Source organism: Pezoporus occidentalis, unplaced genomic scaffold, assembly GCF_034315485.1.
Source record: "Pezoporus occidentalis ecotype Australia unplaced genomic scaffold, CSIRO_AGI_Poc_V1 ctg302, whole genome shotgun sequence".
NCBI classification, from domain to species: domain Eukaryota; kingdom Metazoa; phylum Chordata; class Aves; order Psittaciformes; family Psittacidae; genus Pezoporus; species Pezoporus occidentalis.
Genome location: NW_026914964.1, coordinates 243,118 through 264,590, shown reverse-complemented (window position 1 = coordinate 264,590; position 21,473 = coordinate 243,118). Strand labels below are relative to the sequence as shown.

At 37.1% G+C, this 21,473-nt stretch overlaps 1 protein-coding gene across 1 annotated transcript in view; it reads left to right on the top strand.

Moving 5' to 3' along the window:
• SYNPO2 (synaptopodin 2) overlaps positions 1-19,312 on the top strand; it is an 82,076-nt gene extending 62,764 nt beyond the window's left edge. The window contains exons 4-5 of the mRNA XM_062627580.1: positions 340-2,516; positions 16,707-19,312. Of these exons, the coding sequence (XP_062483564.1) occupies positions 340-2,516; positions 16,707-17,273 (2,744 nt within the window). The 3' untranslated portion in view covers positions 17,274-19,312. The remainder of the gene's footprint in view (positions 1-339; positions 2,517-16,706) is intronic.
• Positions 19,313-21,473: the final 2,161 nt, after the last annotated feature.

Sequence of the window (21,473 nt, the reverse complement as noted above, 5' to 3'; positions counted from 1 at the left end):
GAGATTACTTAGGGGAATAAAAATCAAGGATGCCAGAAACAAAGACACAGGTAATGTTCCTGTTGAACTAAGAAAGTCTTAAAGAAAGCAATGTGGCCTTTGAACTTGCATGGGTGTGACTCTAACAAATGCTAGATATAGAATTTACAACACAGTTGATGTTGTGGGAAAGGCTTAGGTATAATCACCTTGCTATATAAAAGAAAATAAATGTTTTAATATGGCAAAAGCTGCAGTGGGTAAATTTTGGTATAGATAATTGCAGAACTATTTGTTGTTAGTCTCCTTGTATTTTTGTGGGCTCCATGCAATTAATGTGCATTTTGACTCCTTCCACAGGGCTCCGGCGAAGTGAGAGTCTTTCAGAGAAGCAGGTCAAAGAAGCCAAATCTAAATGTAAAAGTATTGCACTGCTGCTGACAGCAGCACCCAATCCCAATTCTAAGGGGGTGCTGATGTTCAAGAAGCGTCGTCAAAGGGCGAGGAAATATACTTTAGTCAGCTACGGTACTGGGGAGTTAGAACGTGACGAAGACAAGGGTGAAGAAGGGGAAGGTGAAGAGGGGGACAAAGAAAACACTTTTGAAGTGAGTTTGCTTGCAACAAGTGAGTCAGAAATAGATGAAGATTTCTTCTCTGACATTGACAACGACGGTAAGATTGTGACATTTGACTGGGACAGTGGTCTACTTGAGGTTGAGAAGAAGATAAAAAGTGGAGACAAGATGCAGACACTTCCAGAGAGCACAGGTAAAGGGGCCCTCATGTTTGCCAAGAGGCGTCAGAGAATGGATCAGATTACAGCTGAGCAGGAGGAGATGAAAGTACGCACAGTGCATACAGAGGAACGAAGAGAAGCAATGTCAGAGAACTTCCAGAAACTAAGTTCTACAGTCTATCAAACAAAAGAGGAAGAAATGTCAAGACAGCAGACCTGCGTGAGCAAAAGCCACACAGACATGAGCCAGAATCATAGCAAAATGCTACAACAAAATGGCTTTGGCTTAGCACCAGACACAAACCTCTCTTTTCAGTCCTCTGACACTCAAAGAGCAGCTTCTTTGAATAAAACAGCGAAACCCTTCCCTTCTGTAGTTCAAAACCGAGCAGCTGCACCATTTTCACCCACAAGAAACATTACTAGTCCTCTTTCAGATACACCAGCACCACCTCCTTACTGCTCTGTTAGCCCACCATCTGAGGCTTTATACAGACCTGTTTCAGCTCCTGTAGCCAGCAGAGCTGCCCCATCTGTGTGGTCACCCAGCGAGCCAACAGAACACATAGCATCCCGAGATGAAAGAATTGCGGTACCAGCCAAAAGAACTGGGATACTGCAAGAGGCAAAGAGGAGAAGCACTTCAAAACCTATGTTCACTTTCAAAGAAGCACCCAAAGTAAGTCCTAATCCTGCCCTGTTGTCCCTTGTACACAATGCAGAGGGCAAAAAAACTACTGGGGCTGGTTTTGAGTCAGGACCTGAAGAAGACTACCTCAGTCTGGGAGCAGAAGCTTGCAATTTCATGCAGACTCAAGCGTCTAAACAAAAGGCCCCTCCTCCTGTTGCTCCAAAGCCTTCAGTCAAGATCTCTCCTACTGCTGGTACTCCAGTTTGGTCACCTCCAGCTGTGGCTTCCAGTAAGGCTCCTTCTTTCCCAGCACCAGCCTCCCCTCAGGCAGCATATCCTGCACCACTCAAATCTCCACAGTATCCTCATTCTCCTGCCCATCCTCCAGGTACTCTCAACCTAACTGGTCCTTTCAAAGGGCCTCAGGCAATCCTAGTGAGTCCAAACCATACACCCAAGACAACCACACCAGTCACATCAAGTGCTGGAGAAAGAAAGCCACCCTTTGAGATGCCACCAGCTATGAGTGGAAAAGGAGCACAGTTATTTGCCAGAAGGCACTCTCGAATGGAGAAGTATGTGGTAGATTCAGAGACTGTCCAGGCAAACATGGCACGAGCCTCATCTCCAACTCCATCTTTACCAGCTTCTTGGAAATACTCATCTAATGTCCGAGCACCTCCACCTGTTGCTTATAATCCCATCCACAGCCCGTCTTATCCTCCTGGTGCTACCAAGCCTTCCTCCAAGTCCACTGCTGCTACCAAAACTACAAGAAGAAAACCTAAGAAAGGTCTCAATGCTTTGGATATTATGAAACATCAACCTTATCAACTTGATGCATCTTTATTTACTTTTCAGCCTCCTAGTACTAAGGAAAACCTTGCTACTAAGCAGACATCGAAGTTGTCCACTTCAAAGCAAGCTCTATCTTTAGGACTGCCTAGTGCTGGCTCTCCTACTAATGCCCGGGCATCTTCAGTGTACTCCGTGCCAGCCTACGTTTCACAGCCTTTGTTCCAGTCAGATGCCCCTACCCCAGTAAATGAATCATATGCACCTACGAGCTACTACTCTACATTTTCTAAGCCAGAAAGCACCACATCCTCTTTGTTTACTGCTCCAAGGCCAAAATTTTCAGCAAAGAAAGCTGGTGTCACTGCACAGGTGTGGAAGCCATCCATTATTGAAGAGTAGCCCTTATAGCTGAAACTTAGTGTCCGTTTTGCTTACAATCAATTGTTTGCAGTGTTAACCTGGCACACAAACCATGCCAATAGTATTCCTTAGCTTCCTTAATAATGTCAGATATATCACCTTAAATCTGGGTCCAAAATATTTGAACTTTTTAAAGGAATTAAAATACATACAAACTTTAGCACTTTCATGCATATTATCAGATGCTTTAGATACAGAACATCCTGAAATGAACAGATACCATTGTACTAAGTAAGCAGGACACTAGGTTTTTGCTTTAGGACTCCTACATCAGAAATAACAGTAAACAATATTCCTGGTATGTCAAATTAATAGAGAAGAGCTTTCTTTCTGTCTTTCTGCCTCCCCTCCCCAACTATGTTCTAATGACCTAGGGATTTGAGGACTTCTTTATTTTTGAAGTGCCTTATTAAATAATATTAATAGTAACACATATTCCTAACATAGCATAAAATAGATACAGTGTTAGACTCTGACTGATCAGTAATGGAATACAACTGGATAGACCTTTGACCTGCACAGAGCACCACAGAATTAAGTCAGAATCTGTCTTGGCTCAAAGGTCCTTCCACAGGAATCTGGTAGTCCACCAGGGGCTTAGTTTGCAAGCTATGCGGATCAGCTGTGATCCAAAATCATGAACTGCCTCTGTCATTTCACAGAGAATGTCCTATATGAGATGGCGGAGTGTTCTGAAGGCTTTAAAAGAGGCAGAATGACTGTTGGAAAAATTGTTAAAGATTTCCCATTTTGGGAAAATCTTTATTTTTTGGGGATTCCTGACATCCCAAGTGCAGACGTGTTTTTAGCCAAAGTTTGCCTTCAATCCAGCAAGTAAGATAAAAGCCAGTAAACCAAAATTATTGAACAGTCGGAGAGATGAGCTGGAATTTCCAGCTGCAATGTAACGCAATAGCTTCTTGTGAAAGCAAAGTGACTGAGAACTGAAGGGATACATATAGTCAAGGGTACTGATTCTTGCAACCAGAGTAGTATATGCCATAGAAATTAGCACTTAACTGTAAATCATAACTATGATCATGTGTCCTCTCATACACATTTTATTATTTTCACTTGAAGTTTTACAGTGCTTCTTCACACTTTAAATCTTTTTACTCTGGTTTTATACTTTCACCTATTACTTGTCATATTGGAGACTAAGGATTGAAATACTGCTACCGTAGAAAATTATTAAGTCTGTGGTCTTAAAACCTACTGTGTAATACTGCAGTGAGTAAACAGTCTTGCTGAAATCAAGGAGCTATATTTGAGTAGTTTAGCATGTTTTTCCAGTAAGTAGTCCTGTTACCATCAGTGGTGCTAGGTCTGAAACAAGATTTTGTTTCATACAACTAAGGGTATCAAAATTCATCCCAAGTGTGAAGCTAAAGATTTTAAAGCACCACTGTGTGAATAAAAGTGGCAGCACCTGTTGATAATATTTGTTTAAACTACTAGTAAGGTAGATACAGACCAGATTGTGGACGTTCTATATCATAAGGTTTTAGTAGAACTATCTGTCTTGATACATTCCCCAGTATGAACAGTATCTCCTTATTTTGGTAACTCAAACTGCAGTCACAGTTGAGAAGCATTTGGTTGTACATGCAGAAAGCAGACTGGAATCAAAGTCTAATCAAGCCAATAAAAATCACTCCTTTCAATTCTGGACCTCCAAAAACCTACTCTCCCCTTTACATTTTGGATTGGGATAGTGATTGCATTAGAAAATGACCAACTGATCCATCTCCCTTTTAAAATTCAAGAGAATTACAGGAAATTGTTTGGGGAAAAAATACTTTGAAAACTCCAAGAAAGTATTACACTGCATTTACCTGGAAACAGAAAGCAAAATTTTAATCCTTTGGAGATCTCCCTTCTATCTCTTTTCCACGTCAGTATCTGTATTTTTCCTCTACCATTAAACTTGTCCATTTCCTCTCTTCCTGTTTGGCTTTATTTTCTTTGGTTTGGTTGATATTTTTTGTTTCATGTACAGGCTGACAGTACAGGAAATCTATTTTCTATGCTATCCTCTTAATATGAAATCTCTTCCTCCCTTTCTCTTTATATTTCCCTTTCCCCTTCCCTTTCCTCACTCCTTTCTTCTCCTCAGTAAAAGATATCTGAACTTGCATACACTATTTTAGGTAGAAGTTTAAGATACTAGTATCTACTTAGAATAAAGATACCCTACCAAAGATAGGTCATGTTGCTAGAGAGACAGACAGTCATCCAATCAGCCACATATTGCCTTATATGGTTTTACTCACAGTCTTCTCCATAAAATACATCTGTAAATTATAATCACACTTCTGTACTTGATCACCCTACCACCACAAGAATACTTCCTCAATGAGGAAATTTTTAGCAGTTTTGTACTTCCACCACAAGCGTTGATGTTCATGCATGTAGCTATTAAGACACAGCAGCTCACATAGCATGGCCACCAGTTCCTATTAGGCTCAAGTCAGTAATTTCTGGAATTCATCACCCGCGACCAAGTATCCTGTGTGAAAGGTGGGGATTAGGGAAATCTAACTTCTAGCATATATATGCATATATGGCATACCATTTTGCAAGTAAGAAATAATAAGTGTTATTATTCTAATTACCAGCAGAAGAAACAAGAGGTAAAGCTGAGACATATTCTCATGCAAAGGAAATCAGCTGTCCAGAAAGACAGAAGTCAAGTAACAGGAGTTAGATGACAGCTGTGGACTGAAACAGAAACTTTCTGTTCCCTGAGTCATCAGTCTAGAACTAAATTCATCTGAAAGACAGAAATGCATAGTTGTCATCTTTAAAATCATTTTCCTATTTCATTAATTTTCAGCACAACCCAAAAGTTCACTTAGAAAGTCTACTAAATCACACGCATGTTTACAGCAACAAGAAGTCAGCTTCTATAACAGCAGTATAAAATATAGCTACTAGCCTATCTTCTTTTTACTTTGCCCAAAAGAAAAGGAAGTGAATCTATGCTGAAAATTTGTATTTTGATCACATTTGGAGTTTTTGCTGCTATTTAAATACAAGTATTTCATATGAACTACGGCAATGACAGGATTTTTTTAAGCACCAGTAAGAGTTAAAAGCAAAAGCCACATTGACACTAGTAATCTTAACTCAGCTAATATCTTTTGAAAATCCCATTCAAATTCCAACTCTGAATTCAATTTCATATATACACATCCTTCTACACACATGCTGCTTGGATCCAAGTTGGCTTCAAGACTCCTTTTACTAATCAGGTAAGTGTGTAATTCTCAAGAATACTTCAGAAAACTAGCCTACTTAAAGTAACAGTTTTATCCAAAATGCAGTCTCTTGTGAAGCAGACACTTAGAGGAAAGTTGAGCTGTTTGTTGTCACAGATTCAAATTAAAACCTAACCATGGTGTCAAACATAGTTGAAATGTCAAGAAAATGAATGGTTTGTATAGAGAGGAGCCACCTGAAATTTCACTTTGAAAAGGCAGTGAGCTTTAGTAAATGGTTTTCTGAAAAAGCTATTTGAATTATTTTACATAATACAAGGTTACCAAGATCCAGTTGTTATGTTCACTATGTAAGCATATGTAACAGTGATTTTAGGCCACTCATTATAACAATACTTATAGTATGTTCATATTAAAAGAGGCATTTAAACGGTTTATGTTGGTTATAGCACATTTAGTTATAGCACATGCCAGAGGTATTATACTGCACCAGTTTGGGTCTCACAATCCAGACAGAGTTTTCATGAAAACAGCTACATCAGTCAAGAGTCTATATACTTTCAATTTCTGACTCAGTTATAAACGTCTTGTTATAAAACTCAATTGAAAAGTTTTGTTTTGGAGATGACTAGTTATTAGGCAAAAAGCTAAAACTCCCATTGCAAAAAAAAAACAAAAATTTAGTTCTTCAACAGAGAACTGCTTAACTTCTCCCCCAATTTTCTAGGGTAACCACTCTTACCATGTTCCTGCATTAGAACAATTAGAAAGATATTTCAATTATTATTACTTTCTGTAGGAACATTTATTGAATAAATATTACCATCTCATACAAGTAAACCTCATTCGTTTGCTCTTTGTTCTCTTATGGAAGAAACAATTTTGCCTGTGTCCTAAGATATGTGACCATATCCAGTGACAATAAGCTGCTTGGTTCCAAAAGTACCTGGCCAATGGCACGGGACTTCATAATACACTCATATCGAGACTTGCAGCAGGGAATGCCCACTTCTCTTGTAGACACACTGACAATTCATTCTGAGATCAATGCCATTTTGAGATCAGCCACTAAGAGGAGGTTTCAGTTCAGTTTTGTCAGAAGTATTCCTGCACTGATCCTAATTTTATATACCTACTTCTATTTTATTTTTGTATGCCTAATTTTACTTTATATGAGATATTCAGGAGTCAAGACACAAAATCAGCCCTAAAACTGTAGTGACCCATTTTGCTGTCACCACATCAATCATGTGGCAATGAATTTATTTTCTGTCAGTGTGCTGTCATTATTCACACTAAAATGAATGTTCAGAATTCAAACAAATCTCTATGTATTTGTAGTAAAGAAATACTAAGATATCTAAGGTATCAGCAGGCTCCAAATCTTAGGAAGTGGGGAGCTGGTGTGTGGTTCAGGTAGGAAAATTAGGGCTAAGGCGCAGAGCAGCAATTACGAGAGAAAACACTACTAGGATTAGAGGGAGCCAAGCACTGGGGAGGAAAATCCAGAAAAACAGCAGAGTCTGTTAATCATATTCCTCATTAACAGAGGTTCATGAAATACTCAAGGTGAAAGAAAAGGGCTTAATTATTCTGCACAGAGAAGGCTATTTCCAGCCTTTTGTTGAAGTTTTCTAGATTATTCTTGGATGACAGACTGCTCACATCACTGGGCATGATTTTTTTTTCCACTACTATTTACAAAGAGATACTTTGAAAGAACCAAAATGCAGAAATTAAAGAAGTGAGCTTTAAGAAGAAGCAGATCCTACCAACAGACCATTGCTCTGAGAGGTAACAGATCTACAAACATACTGTCCTAGATAATCCTATACATAAGAGTTTTAGAAAGTGCTAAGGTAAACTCCGATAAAAGATTATAAACAATTATGAAGAGAATTTGACAGTAGCTGATGTGATCTGGGAGGAGCACTGTTTATCAAGTATCCAGGACAACACCTCAACAAAGGATCAGCCTTTCTGTCATGCCCTGTTGCTCCAGCCCCCCTGTGGGGAATTCACTATGAGGTAGCAAAATACCAGTGAAACGACAGCACTCTTTGCAACTAATAAAAGTCTTTCTCCTCTCTTTTACCAAGATCCTTTTCCACATTTTATAGCTTTGGGAAAAAAAAAAAAAAAATCAGTTCTGAAAAGATCCACTCTTCCAGTCTTGGCTTTTTAAGAAAACTTGATACATCTTTCTTTGCCTGAAGTCATACACCCAGGATTCCACTGATCGCTTTGGCAGAGCAGCATGGCAAGTGCAGATCTAAGTTAAACAGCTTGGCATAATGTTATTTTGTAATGACTGTACTCAGCTTGAAATAGAAATGTTATACAAAGAAGAAACTTGACAAGTTCCTCAAAAACCTGTAGATTCAGAAGCTCTGAATTACTTATTTGCTGGTAGGTTTCCTGAGAAAATATGAAAGCCTGGTAATTTCATATAGCTCACCTGGCGCCACTGTCACAAGTTCACAGTACCATGACAACAGCTGTTCTTACTTTATAGTAAATATTACCTTTGCATGTGATTACCTAAGGAAGGAGATGGAATCACTGGAGAGCTATGCCTGGCAAGTGCTTTTAAGGTTGGTAGTTTACTACAGGAAGCACTTTTGGTTTTTCATCAAATGATTCAAAAAGCAGGAAAAATCCTGAAGCTCAGTGAAACATGGCATCTGAAGGATCTCTACAGAAGAACTCTTTCTTTGCAAGCTAAGACAAACCACGTGATACTATTTCCATGGTTTTAGCACCTGCTTCCTCGAGTAAGGCAGGCAAAGACTTTATTAAGCATGCTAATCCAGTCTCCTGCTATTCTCTGCAGTTTTCAAAGGAAAAACTCTATTCCTAACTGGTTTTAATTTCAGTCCACCTGAAACCTTCACAAACTTTTGTGGTAGTATAAGCACAAGGAGAGCCTCTTTGTTCTCCTGTGCGGTGTCCAAAGACCAAGTTCTTACAGTATTATCGCCGCTAACAGAGTTCTCAGGAGCTAGGTGTAAAACACAGGGTGCTCCCACTGAGCCTATATAAGGCTCTTAGCTTGAATATACAAAGGAAAGTCTGCATGGAAATATGAAACATGTCAGACAGAAAGATCAGTCTAAAATTAGTTCTAAAGCACACAGTGGTACCACTTTTCAAGGAAAAAGATGCTAGATTTTTTTGTCACTGACATGTATTTTTCCCTACTCTCACTCTTTGCAATGGCTGAACTACATAAGCTCATCTGGTTGAAATGCATCTGAAATGGTTGAATTATTTTGGATGACATAAATACGAAAAAAAAAACAAATAACTACACCAGAAAATTTCAGTTTGAAAGACCTTATAAGAAAATCATAAAGAACTAGATAATTTATCTTTTAGTATGGATATGTTAAGCAACAACAGTGCCATCATCTTCAAGTATTACAGTATCATATATATTTCTTTTCTTTGATTTCAGAAAAAATTACCATTAGACTTCATAACAACTTGAAAGCCTTTCATTGTTCATACAAGATAGCAAGGTCAGAAACTAAGAACAACTTTGCTCTTGTTTTTCAAGTGTTCATTCACAAGGCTTCATCTTCTAAAGCTTTCCTCTAAGCTGTGTAATATACAAGTCCAGAAGGTGGCAGCAGATATTCTTCTTACAAGAAATAAACTGTCTATTCCAAGGAAAGCTAATACGCCTTAAGGCTATTCAAGGAAAGCTAAGAGGTGAAAAAAGTTTAACCTATTTGCTTTTTATAGACATAACTGTATTGTATTTTGATAATCATATATGGATAAAGATAAATGATAACAGCACTAATTTTCTCTCATTTACACAGGTGCAAACTGAGCTCACTGAATAACTAATACAGGTTAGCAGCACTATTAGGTATTCTGCAGTAGTGGAAGCCTAATTCTACTTACTTATCTACTTATCTCACTTTTCTATCATTACTTGACAATCAAAAAGGACTTTACTGTGAGAAGCAGAATTTGTCACAAAGCTTGTATGTTTGACAGTAGCCATTTCATTAGTTTGTATACCAACAATATCACAATTATTCTTACCTGAAATAATACCACAATTATAAACAATCTAAACTTAGAATAAACTAGGTTCTAGTTCTGAAATTCCCCATAAATTTTTGAAAGCAAGCGCTGAAAAGACAGCTTTGAGGAAGCTAGGATCAGACCTGAACTATGTGATTTTAATTTATTTCTAGTCTCAGTACAGCCCCTGACATGGCTTTAGTTGTTAGATAGGTAAAATTCCCTGCCTCCCCAGCCATTACCAACCAAAATACTGCATTCCAATTTTAGCCTGTTATAAATTATTTCCGGAGCTTCAATTAAATATGACTTTTCCATTTTATTTCTTCTTTCCTTTTTTTTTTTTTTAAATTCATATTGTATAATAGCTGTCGCATTTGCTCCAGAGCTGGCAGCATTTCAGAGAGAAATTATTTTTTATTACATAAAGTTTAAACTGTAAATGGTTTGAGATAAAAAAAGCTGTAATAAAATAAAATATATATGTGTCCTTTCTATAAACAGTTCAGTTTAAAAATCTGAAATGCTTGAGTTTTGGTTAAAAAATTGAAAGAATGATAGGCATAAAAATCAAGTATTTAATATTTTGTCCTACCCTTTCCTCCGTGGTTTTGTCTCTAACCGCAGTAGCCATCACAAGCCCATAGAAAGCAAAATGAGAAATGCATCACTCTGGGCTTTTTAAAAACGCAGTAATTTTTTGAGACATTACAATTGTTTTATCTGCTTCCTCCTTCTTTGTCCTCTTTTTGTTAAATATTAGTCAGGTGCTAATGTTAACTCAGATTTGAACATATTTTGGTATGGGATTAAAAGACAGGGCTATAACAAAAGGATAAAACTGCCTTAATGACTTAAGACAGGTCATTTTTTTTCAAGCAACTTAATCAGCTGGGAGTGTACATTTGCAGAGTTTTACTGGGCTATTAAAAGTCCAACCTAGTTTTGAAAATAGAACTCCTGCTTGTTTTCAAAAATGTAATACATGCCTCTCTAACCACTGAAAAGGCAGTTTCAGCCTGTAAACATATGAGCAGTTTTCACTTACTATGGAGATTTGTCACCTGAGACAGAAAATGTTACTGTGAAATCATTTCACTAAGTAGTATTTTGCACTCCCATTTGGTCTCTAAGATGAAAAATATCTTTCCGACTCATGCCTTTAAAATTTGCACTATTTAATGAAATTCAGTATTGCTCTTTTTGTCTTTCTGCTTTTCAAACCTTTTCAAGTTGTATCATAAAATTTGAAATAGCAGTAAGTTCAAAAAAAAACAATTTTTCTGGGCTACTGAATAGATACGATTGAAACAAAGGTATACATTTACACTCTTACTTACACTAAATAGATCTATATTTGCATAAACCTTTTATAAGTACTGTGTTTATATTAATTTATGTATATATCAAAATAGTTTCTTTTGGAAGTAATATTACATTTGCTTTAGCTTTTATTAATATACAGCTTATAAATATCAAAAATGCCTATGCTACCATAAATGTTTTCATCACTAACCAGTTTATAAATAGTTCACATTTTTTAAATCAATGTTAATCAATGTTAAACTAAACAAGACAGCTCTTAACTGCCTTTCCTCTTCTTGACATCTGAGAATTGCTTTCCCTTCAATAACTATTGTAGAAAAGATCCTTCTCTCTGAAAACATTCACATGAGGCAATAGAAGAGAACAAATAAATCACTCTATGTGATGCTGGTTTGTTTTGCAGCATAAAACTTTGAGTGCTGGTACAGTATTATAATCAATGCTTTACAACAAGATTACCGTAACACAATTTGTGGCAATGTCATAACTCTGGTAGCATAACACTCTTCTTTTCCTTCTCTCTTGATTTCTGTGAAGAAATGGAAGAAATCTACCCCTCTTTTTCTGATCTTCTTGTAAAATAATTATTAACCATTTGCACTTCTTATTTCCCATATGATATGGGGTTTGTACCTTCTTTTTAGTACATGCTTGTCAAAAGATGTATCTCCAAGAATTAAATATGAAGGGAAAATAACAGAAAGCACCACTATGTCGGGCTGCTGCTGTCCAGTAAGTGAATGATGAACTGTAGTGATTAGATGTTGCATTAATTCTATTTGTTAGTTTGAAGGGGGGGAACACCAAAGTAGTGACAGAAATCAGTATATGAATATCAAATATGGACCTGACTTGCATTTAGAAATATTCAGACTTAGACTTCCAGTCTAGGAACACCACTACCAAAAATAAATTAACTGCAATGAAAAAAAGGCAATATTGATCTTCTCTCAGCTTCTGCATTATTATACACTTGTATTTTAGCAAAATCTTGCTTCCAGATGTAAGGAATTGCAGATTATCTTCAGCAATACAGATCTTACAGAATGTGTTTGCTGTACCCAATGTATCTAGTCTCCAAACATGATACCACCCAACAGTCCACTGGGGCATTCTCTGGATGACCTGGCCTGTTTTTTCTGTCAGAAAGAAGTCATACAGATGATAGCTATTAAGATGAAATCTAGAAATGTCCATGAAAATGCAAGTTAAAAAAATATAAGAAAAGGTGACTGTTTATCAGCTTTTAAGAGAGTTTCTTTTTTTTTTTTTTTTTTTTTCCAGATAAATTGGCACAATCTCTTACTGGCCAGTTTTTGTTACGGTGGCTGCAGGTGACCTGGCAGACTATAAATCAAATTCCATTGGAAAAAAATATCAGTCACATATGTCTTCATCCTAATAGGGTGATCACTGGGTAATCCTATTCAGAAACAAGGAAAGCCATCCTTACAATAAGGAAACATTCTTCACCTCACAAGAGACTATGAACTATTTGGATTCTTACCTAGTCATTTTATCCCTAAGACCCTGACTAAAGTTAAAAATAAAAAAAAAAAATAAAAAAAGAGTACAAGGAATATTAGTATAACCAAAATCATTCCCAAGGCACTACTGATGTTCCAGTTTGCTGCCTCTATCTTCTTGCAAGGCCTAACATTCTAGCCAAATACAGACCCATACTGCACAAAAGCTAATAAACTGAGCAGAATTCCACACCAAAATGGATAAAATATTTTTATTTACCTATGAGACTAAACTCTTTCATATCCAAGGCATCTCACAGGATTTGGCTGCTTGATTTTTTTGGTAAGGACCAATTCAATAGACATAATTCTCCAGATTGCCAGTATTTGAGATTCTGCTTTTTCTACAACAACCCTTACATGCTGGATATATGATTTGCATGACACTACATGTGCCATGGATAGGTATGATTTGAATTACAAACACTTGTTCATTGTGTCTTCCAAATGAAGGACATAGGGGATTCTCAAGCCAGTAAAAAGCTCATCCCCGAATCTGTTTGTCAAAACCCTGCGCTAGTAACTGTATACTGTATTGCTTTATTCATACAGAGTTGTTTTGGGTTTTTTTTTTAATGAGGTGATTTTAGCTCTCTTCTGTCAGATTCCTTTCTTTGCCTTGTATGACAACAAAGCTATATATAGAACAGTTTTCATCATCATAGAATATAATCTTATTTTCCACTAACAATCTTGATTTTGTTGAATCTGATCTACCACCTGTTTTTAAAAAATGTAGAACTCACCATAATTACACATTTAATTTTGTCTACACTATTTCTGCTTTTACAAGTTAAACTTTTATCTTCATAACACAGTAGAATGGCCCATTTTGTTAGACAAATAGTGAAATACACTTGATAACTTATCATTCCCTGATTAAACTCAGTCAAAGAAAATTAACTCCTGCTTTACTAGTTATGCTTAGGCCCAAAAAATACTTCTGTGACTTTATGAACTCTGGAGTTCTTCTCTAAACATGACAGTCTAAACAGTATCTGCATCTAATTGTTTTGAAAAGTCAGATATTCCTTCCTTCAACAGTATAACTTCCCTCTGCATCTCTGGAATTCTAAGAAGTACTTTCTGGGCTTGGAAATGGAATTTCTATTAAATAAAGGGGAAATTTTCTATCTGCTCAGCATAGACAATGCTCTAGAACCCTCCTAAGAACACTTAACACATGTAGACTAGTAGGTGGATCTGTTTGATCAACTGTTTCATCCCTCTGTATAATCCCTCTGTATCTTCTTAGTTTCATGGTTGAGGTTATCAGATTAATTTCTAATAGAAACTGTACCTAATTTTCCATCCTTCTTTTGGTTTTGCACCTTATAAATTGTTTTCTTGCCAATAATTTAAACAAAATGCACTGAGCAGGCTTGCTGAATAAGTTCTTTTCTGTGGATTCAGTGAAGAAATCATAATACATTAGAGGATAATTATTCTGACTGGCCTGTCTGGGTGTGCCACTTCTTGGCCCTAAGCATGGACTCTTATTTTGCAGGTAAGAAAAAGAGATCACTCTCATTAGGTGAACTGAATTAGGTACAGGGAAACTTTAATCCATTCTTGACAGTATATATTTTTTTAATTCACTTACCTTCCAAATGGATAATTCTTTTTTTATATGCTTATTTTTTCATATATTTTGTATTATATAGCTATATATTATTCATATGATTGCTGTTATATTATTTTAGAGTACTCAGTTGGAATCTGCCTATATGTGATGATCTGATCAGCCACATTTTAAAGTTTGATCTTCTCACAGTTTAAGTGAGGATTCTTAAAAAATAACTGAGCAAAGTTGCCCAAAATGAAGGGTTGTATTGTTTTCTGCATAGAAGCAGAATCTCACGAAAACTTGCTGTAAGTATGTGGGGGTAGGATTAATAGCATTAGGGATTTTCCTCTCTGGAACTGCAAACTGGGAATAGCAGTTCATATCTCTGTTGTACAGCAGTAGTTGTGAAATATGTCTCATTACATAACCTCTGTGTGTCACACCTTTTTTAAGAGGTTCAGACTGAGCACCAACAAACTGATTGCAAATAATGAAATCAGTAGGCTCTTTCTCACTTTCCATCTCTCATATACAAGGCTGATACAAAAACATGATTTAAAAGCCTGTGTGAAGCAATAGCATTTTAAGTTCCTTAGAAGTGTCAAGCTCCTGTGACAGAAAAGCCTATAAAACATGCCATTTCTATGTGAATCTTTGCTTGATAAGCTATACCTTTTATTATCAGATACCTATCAACTTCTATCTAGATCATGTCCACAGTATTTTAAGTTTGGAAACTCAGTAGGAAAGGTAACACAGACCAATGCTGTTTGATGAAATTCTATCAAAGCCTCTGACAAAGGAGCCTGGAACTTCACACTGGCTTTCAGAATTAAAGGCATTTAAACCTCAGAATATGAATCAATGGGTGTAAATCAATGAGTTTAGGAGCCACATGTATAGAAACTCCTCAGGAAGAACAATGTGATTTGCCTGTGTAACAAAGAACATCTGGCTTCGGGAAAACGTTGTACCTGTTTCATATGCTGCCAAATGACTGTGGCAGCACCTTCTCATGACAACAGTTTTTGTTTCAAAGTGCTGTATTACTAAGAAGATTAGGATTTGTCAAATATGAATGGATTGCTCCTATAAATGGGTCAGAATGTCCTGAAATTTTGAGGTCACTGCCTTTTAAAGAAGTCAAGTTAAATATCATGATGTAAGGGTATTAAGTGAATGACTGCGTTAATGTCTTTAATTTGTTGTGTTCTTTTTGTGCTGTGAAAAGTGAAAACTACATTAAGCCTAATAATTTTAGAGTAAGAAATGCCTCTCTTAAAAGAAGACTGACAGAGATATCCTCCCATACAGATAGCCTAGGCAGAGCCTGTTATCAAATAAACTAGGCTGTGCCTGCATATTAGAAAGAATCTTGTAAACACACACAGAATTGTCACAACATGACCTTTTCATTATTAAGAATGGCGTTTTCAGAACAAGGCACACTAGTTAATGCACAGTTGCTAACATAATTGTACCTTTTCAGTAAAAGCCTGTCTTTGTTCTACTTTCCTCCAAAATTCAATTTGTTCTTTGTTCCTGTTGCTTTCTCTGCCTCCTTTTGAATACTCCTCTTTTTCCACCAAAAAAATTATTAAAAAGTGTCCATAGACATACAAAGGTATAGCCAAGATGACATGCGCTTTCATAGAATCATAGAAAGGTTAGGGTTGGAAAGGACCTTAAGATCATCTAGTTCCAACCCCCCTGCCATGGGCAGGGACACCACACACTAAACCATGTCACCCAAGACTCTGTCCAGCCTGGCCTTGAACACCACCAGGGATGGAGCATTCACAACGTCCTTGGGCAACCCATTCTAGTGCCTCACCACCCTCACGGTAAAGAACTTCTTCCTTATATCTAACTTGAACTTCCACTGTTTAAGTTTGAACACATTACCCCTTGTCCTACCACTACAGTCTCTAATGAAGAGTCCCTCTCCAGCACCCTTGTAAGCCCCCCTTCAGATACTGGAAGGCTGCTATGAAGTCTCCATGTAGCCATCTCTTCCCCAGGCTGAACAGCCCCAACTTTCTCAGCCTATCTTCATAAGGGAGGTGCTGCAGCCCCTGATGATCCTCATGACCCTCCTCTGGACTTGTTCCAACAGTTCCATGTCCTTTTTATGTTGAGGACACCAGAACTGCACACAATACTCCAGGTGAGGTCTCACAAGAGCAGAGTAGAGGGGCAGGATCACCTCCTTTGACCTGCTGGTCACGCTCCTTTTGATGCAGCCCAGGATACGGTTGGCTTTCTGGGCTGCAAGCGCACTCTATCGGCTCATGTTCATTTTCTTATCGACCAACACCCCGAAGTCCTTCTCCACAAGGCTCCTTCTTTTCTGCCCAGCCTGTAGCTGTGCCTGAGTCTGCTGTTCCAGTTTGGAAGTGAAGGAGCTTCCTTTTTTTCTTTTTTAATAACCGTAACTATATTTCATATTTTGTTTTCCTAGGAAAGAAGCAGTGGACGCTCATTATCACTTCCTGGGAGACCTTCTTCATTCATTTCTCGAGCAGTATCTCCTACTTCTCCTCTCACATTTCAACCTGCCCCTGATTACTTCAGCAAGACAGACACAGCAGCTGACAGGACTGGCAAAAGACTTACTCCCTGGGAAGCAGCATCAAGATCCCCTCTTGGCCTAGTGGATGAAGCTTTTGGGCCTCAAAATATGCAGGAATCCATTGCTGCTAATGTAGTATCAGCTGCTCGCAGGAAAACACTTCCTGAGCAGCCAGATGAATGGAAACAAAAGGTTTCTTATGAGCCTCCAGCACTAAGTGGTAGTGTAGCCTTGCTGGGAGGGAAGCAATCAAGTATTGTATCACCCCCCAGAAGCTCCCTATCCACCCGAAGTGTGACCACGCAGGCTGGCTCTCACCTGCAGTATGCTTACTGCAGTCAACAGTCCAGAACAGATCCTGATATAATGTCCATGGATTCCAGGTCTGACTATTGCTTGTCAACAGCTGATTCACACTACAATCCACAGCCAAGGGGATGGAGGCGTCCAACATGAGCAGCTGAAGTGCCTGGCGTATTTTCCTTTCTTCCAGCTTTACAAGCCTTAGATTTCAGTTGGAGAAGGAGTTTCTTGCTGGCCTGACAATCTGTGAACTTTAGAAATGAGAAGGCAAAACTGAATGGAGCAGAGTTTTCACATGACCACAGGGCTCTGCAATAGACTCAGTTTTAGAGTTTTAGACTAACCTAAGATTGTTCTGTTCCTCAAAAGGCAAAAATACACATTTCTTGGGGTAAGCAGTAGGATGAAAGCAGGGCAACCAATGTGCGTGATACACAGATCTAGAAAGAATGTAGATGGAGACTGTACAAGTGCTTGCAGTAAAATTAGTGTGTGTGTATGGTGGGGGGAAGTAGAATTAGGGCATTTTTAAGGCAAGAAGTATTTTACAGGATCTCACAGGTTTTCTGGGTATGTTTGACATTAGAGTTCCAAGGTACTAGATATAACCAGACTTGGGAAAGTTCCAGTGGAAGTGTAATACTTGGAAACACTTGGCTTATTTGCCATATGTTTTCTTTACTGCATTTTTTAATGAGCTAAGAAAGTAAATCACTGAATATTTTTACTGTGGCCACAGTTAAAACACATCTGTGGTCATGGTACCTGAATCCTTAAACATGTAGATACATGCACTCTTGAGCAGTCACCCATTTCAGATGGATTTCAAGACAGTTTCGAGGAAGCTTTGCATATTGTAATTAATCAAATAATCCAAACCAAACAGGAAGCAAGGTGTTATTCATAGAGATCAGTACCATGATACTTGAGTAACAAAAAGGATGAGGACAGTATTTAGAGTGTACTTAAACTGGATTGCAAGTTAACTTTGTAATAAACTAACAAACAAGTCAGAGGCTGTAGAGCCTTTCTCTGTGAAATACATTATTTGCTCAACAGTTAACTGCTACAGCATCTGGTAATCCAACTGGCTGAGCTGTTATTCTTAGTATCTAGGTAGCTCAATGTTTAGAAAGCTTTTGATTTGTATTCTCAGTTTGGAAAACAGATCAGGTATTGCTTATCAAGAACAATACCTGTTCTAGATAGAAATTAGTATGTGAAAGAGGGTTAATGACACACCTTAAATGGTATGAGTCTAGTATGAGTAGCAAATATTTGGAGAGTTGGTTACAATTAAACTGTCTTGATGCATCTGAAGAGACAGTAAATAATTTTTGCTGGTGATACATATCTTGCACTTGAGCTTATTTAAACAGTAGAAATAAGCGGCTGAAAATACATGCAGGCCAAGCTTATTGAGTAGTTTAGATGTTGTTAACGTATTAAATGAAAGCCCCACGTTTTACAAAATGCTCTGCATCCTCCTCATTTTTTGGGGCATTCTTTAAGGATCTGTCAAGCAGTCATCTCAAATTACTGCAAAAGCACTGTTAAGCTACCCTTAGTTTCAGTAACGTTGCCACCTATGAGTGATTAGATTAGAATGAACTGAAACACATATGCAGTAAGAAAGAACATAGTAAAAAACTTCCCATCTGCAGAAATTTTTTTCATTAGAACAAATATATTATAAAATATAACTGGTATAGTGGAAAAAGGAAAATTAAACCAAAACTGAGTTACCTGGAACTTCCCATAAAACCAAATAATTACATGAAAAATATTCACTTAGTGAGTTTATATTGGCAGAAATCCTCTGTTCAAACAGAAGTCTCCCTGAAATCAACTGATCCTTTTGACCAAGCAAGAAATGAAGGCATGGGAGCTGTAAACTTTGAAAATAGGATCATATTGCTATAGCACCTTACAAATTTATTTCATGAAATATGAATTTGCAAAGAAAAGGTTTTGTAGAAAAATTACATTAACAAGGCTGCCATGATATGCCTGAAAATGAGTTTCTCACATATGCAGAGTAAATTTTCCTGCCACACAGACAAAAAAACATTTTTCTTTGGCAAGTCCCATAATGTCCCCATTTATCATGACTGGGAATACTCCCATGGAAACCGATGGGACTGTGGTAGTCCCATTAGTCTTAATGGCTTCTCTTCAGATCCAGGCCAATCTCCCTGTTTCAGTGAAATTATAATTCCAAGTGAAATTTAGTGAAGGTTATAATTTAAAGTCATCGAAGCCTTAGCTATTCAATAAATGATAGTTTGTGTTTATTTCACAGAACGCCTACATTCTGAAAATTATATAATGGTTACTTATTTTGCTGAACTGTGGTACACATTACCATAACAAAATGATAACCTGTATGCTGTTCAAGTTCAGGTTTTTGTTTTGAACTGTCTTTTATGTTGCTAAACAGGAAACCAGATTAATGGATTTGAAGTAAGGCATACTTTCACCCAATATATTTATTTTAATTCTCAGAATCAGATACCTAACTTTTGAATTCTTATTGAAACATATGTTGTAAATTCTAAGGTCATATATGTACCAGAAGGAAATGTGTGCTTAATTTTAAGCTACATGCATTTCAAAATTGCCAAAAGTATTTATAATTTTGATATTACAAAAAATGACTATACAAAGTGATATTAGAAAGAAATTAATTCTGTGATCACATAGCAATATAGAAAAATATACACATGATCAACCTCTAACACCCTAATATACAACAAACACATAAAAATGGCAGAATCAGAAAGTTTCCCATGGACTCACAGACTTTCTGCCAATGTCCCAAGAAATACAAAGTGTAGCCTTAGAATTTTCTTCTATTTACAAGAAGGCATTCATCATCAAGTATTTCTGTGAACATGAAAATTACAGACATTGAATTGAATGGGTTTTGATCTTATCATAGATAATTGTGGGTATTTAACATGTTCTACTACACAATTTTTCCTCCTGCTGAGGATTTACTAGCTCTCTTTTCCATATGGATTCTCTTTTATCTAATAATGAATAAGTTCACACTGCAGCACACCCCTCAATAGCAATGCTGGTAAGTTTATCCATCCTCCACCCAGTTGTCTATTTTTACGAAGCCTGTGGGTAAAGACCTCAAAGTCTTTGAGATCTATTCCACTGCCACATAGAAATGAGACACAAACATCTTCAAAGTTATTAATGGGAGGACAGACATACACACAGGCACATGGACAGATATAGCTTTGTTTACAAAGGAAATCATGCTAAAACCAGATTGAGGCAATGTACCAATTTCAGTGAAAACAGCAGGCCCAGACTAGTAAATGACATATTAATGCATACAGACCTTTATGACAAACCACATGGCATTTTTCACTTTCTGTTTATCACCCCATTCCTCCACTAGCAAAGCATCTATCAAATAGTTGTGACTGTTGTGATTTCTGAATATATTAACACAAATATTTCTTACATTTGTGTCTGAATGCACAGTTCTGCTCAGTAAATGTGAGGAAAAAATTCTCTTGGTATTTAAAATATGTCGTTTCTGTGTTCACTCTCAGAGATGTCTCCGTTAAAATCCACAGTATCTGAATTCACAATGTAACTGAAAATGTAGTTTATTTAGGTATGTTAGATGATGATGTTTACAGTTCTTGTTCATTATTTGTTTTCAACTTGTATTACTTTAACACAACCATATATCTATTCACATCGTGTTTCTGCTAGTAGCAAAAGACTGTATTATCATTACAAAAGGCTGTTCACTTCTAAAGGCTTTTTGCTCACTGAAAGGATACTTTGAGAGTGCATGCCAGAGATGTAAATTGTATCATTTAATAAAGTGATCTGACCTATCAGATGAGAAAGACAATTTCGCTTTCCCTAAATTCTTGTCTGTTTGTTTAAATAATGTGAACCCAAGTAAAGCCTAATCTCTTTTTCTGCACCAATTTTAGATTCCCTGACTGCCTGTTGGTGACCTTGTGCTGATACAAGCATCTGGAAGCTTAAATCAATGCCACGTCAAATGGCAACTTGTTAAATTCAGTAGACTTTCTTTTTCATACTGACACAGTGAGGAAGGAAACACAGTGAAGCACAACCTATTCAAGTAAAATAATACGGCCAGAGCCATATGTTTGAACATTTTCATCGCTACCATAAAAATCTGCAACATCTACTTACTATAATTACTTGTCTACATTACCTTCATCTACACCTCTATTTAGTTCCTGTAGGTTTGTTCATAAGGGCTGCATCACTGTATTCTCTTGATGTTTATTCTCAATTCTCATTATTATTATTGGTAGTAGCAGTAGTGATTTGTGTTATACCTTAGTT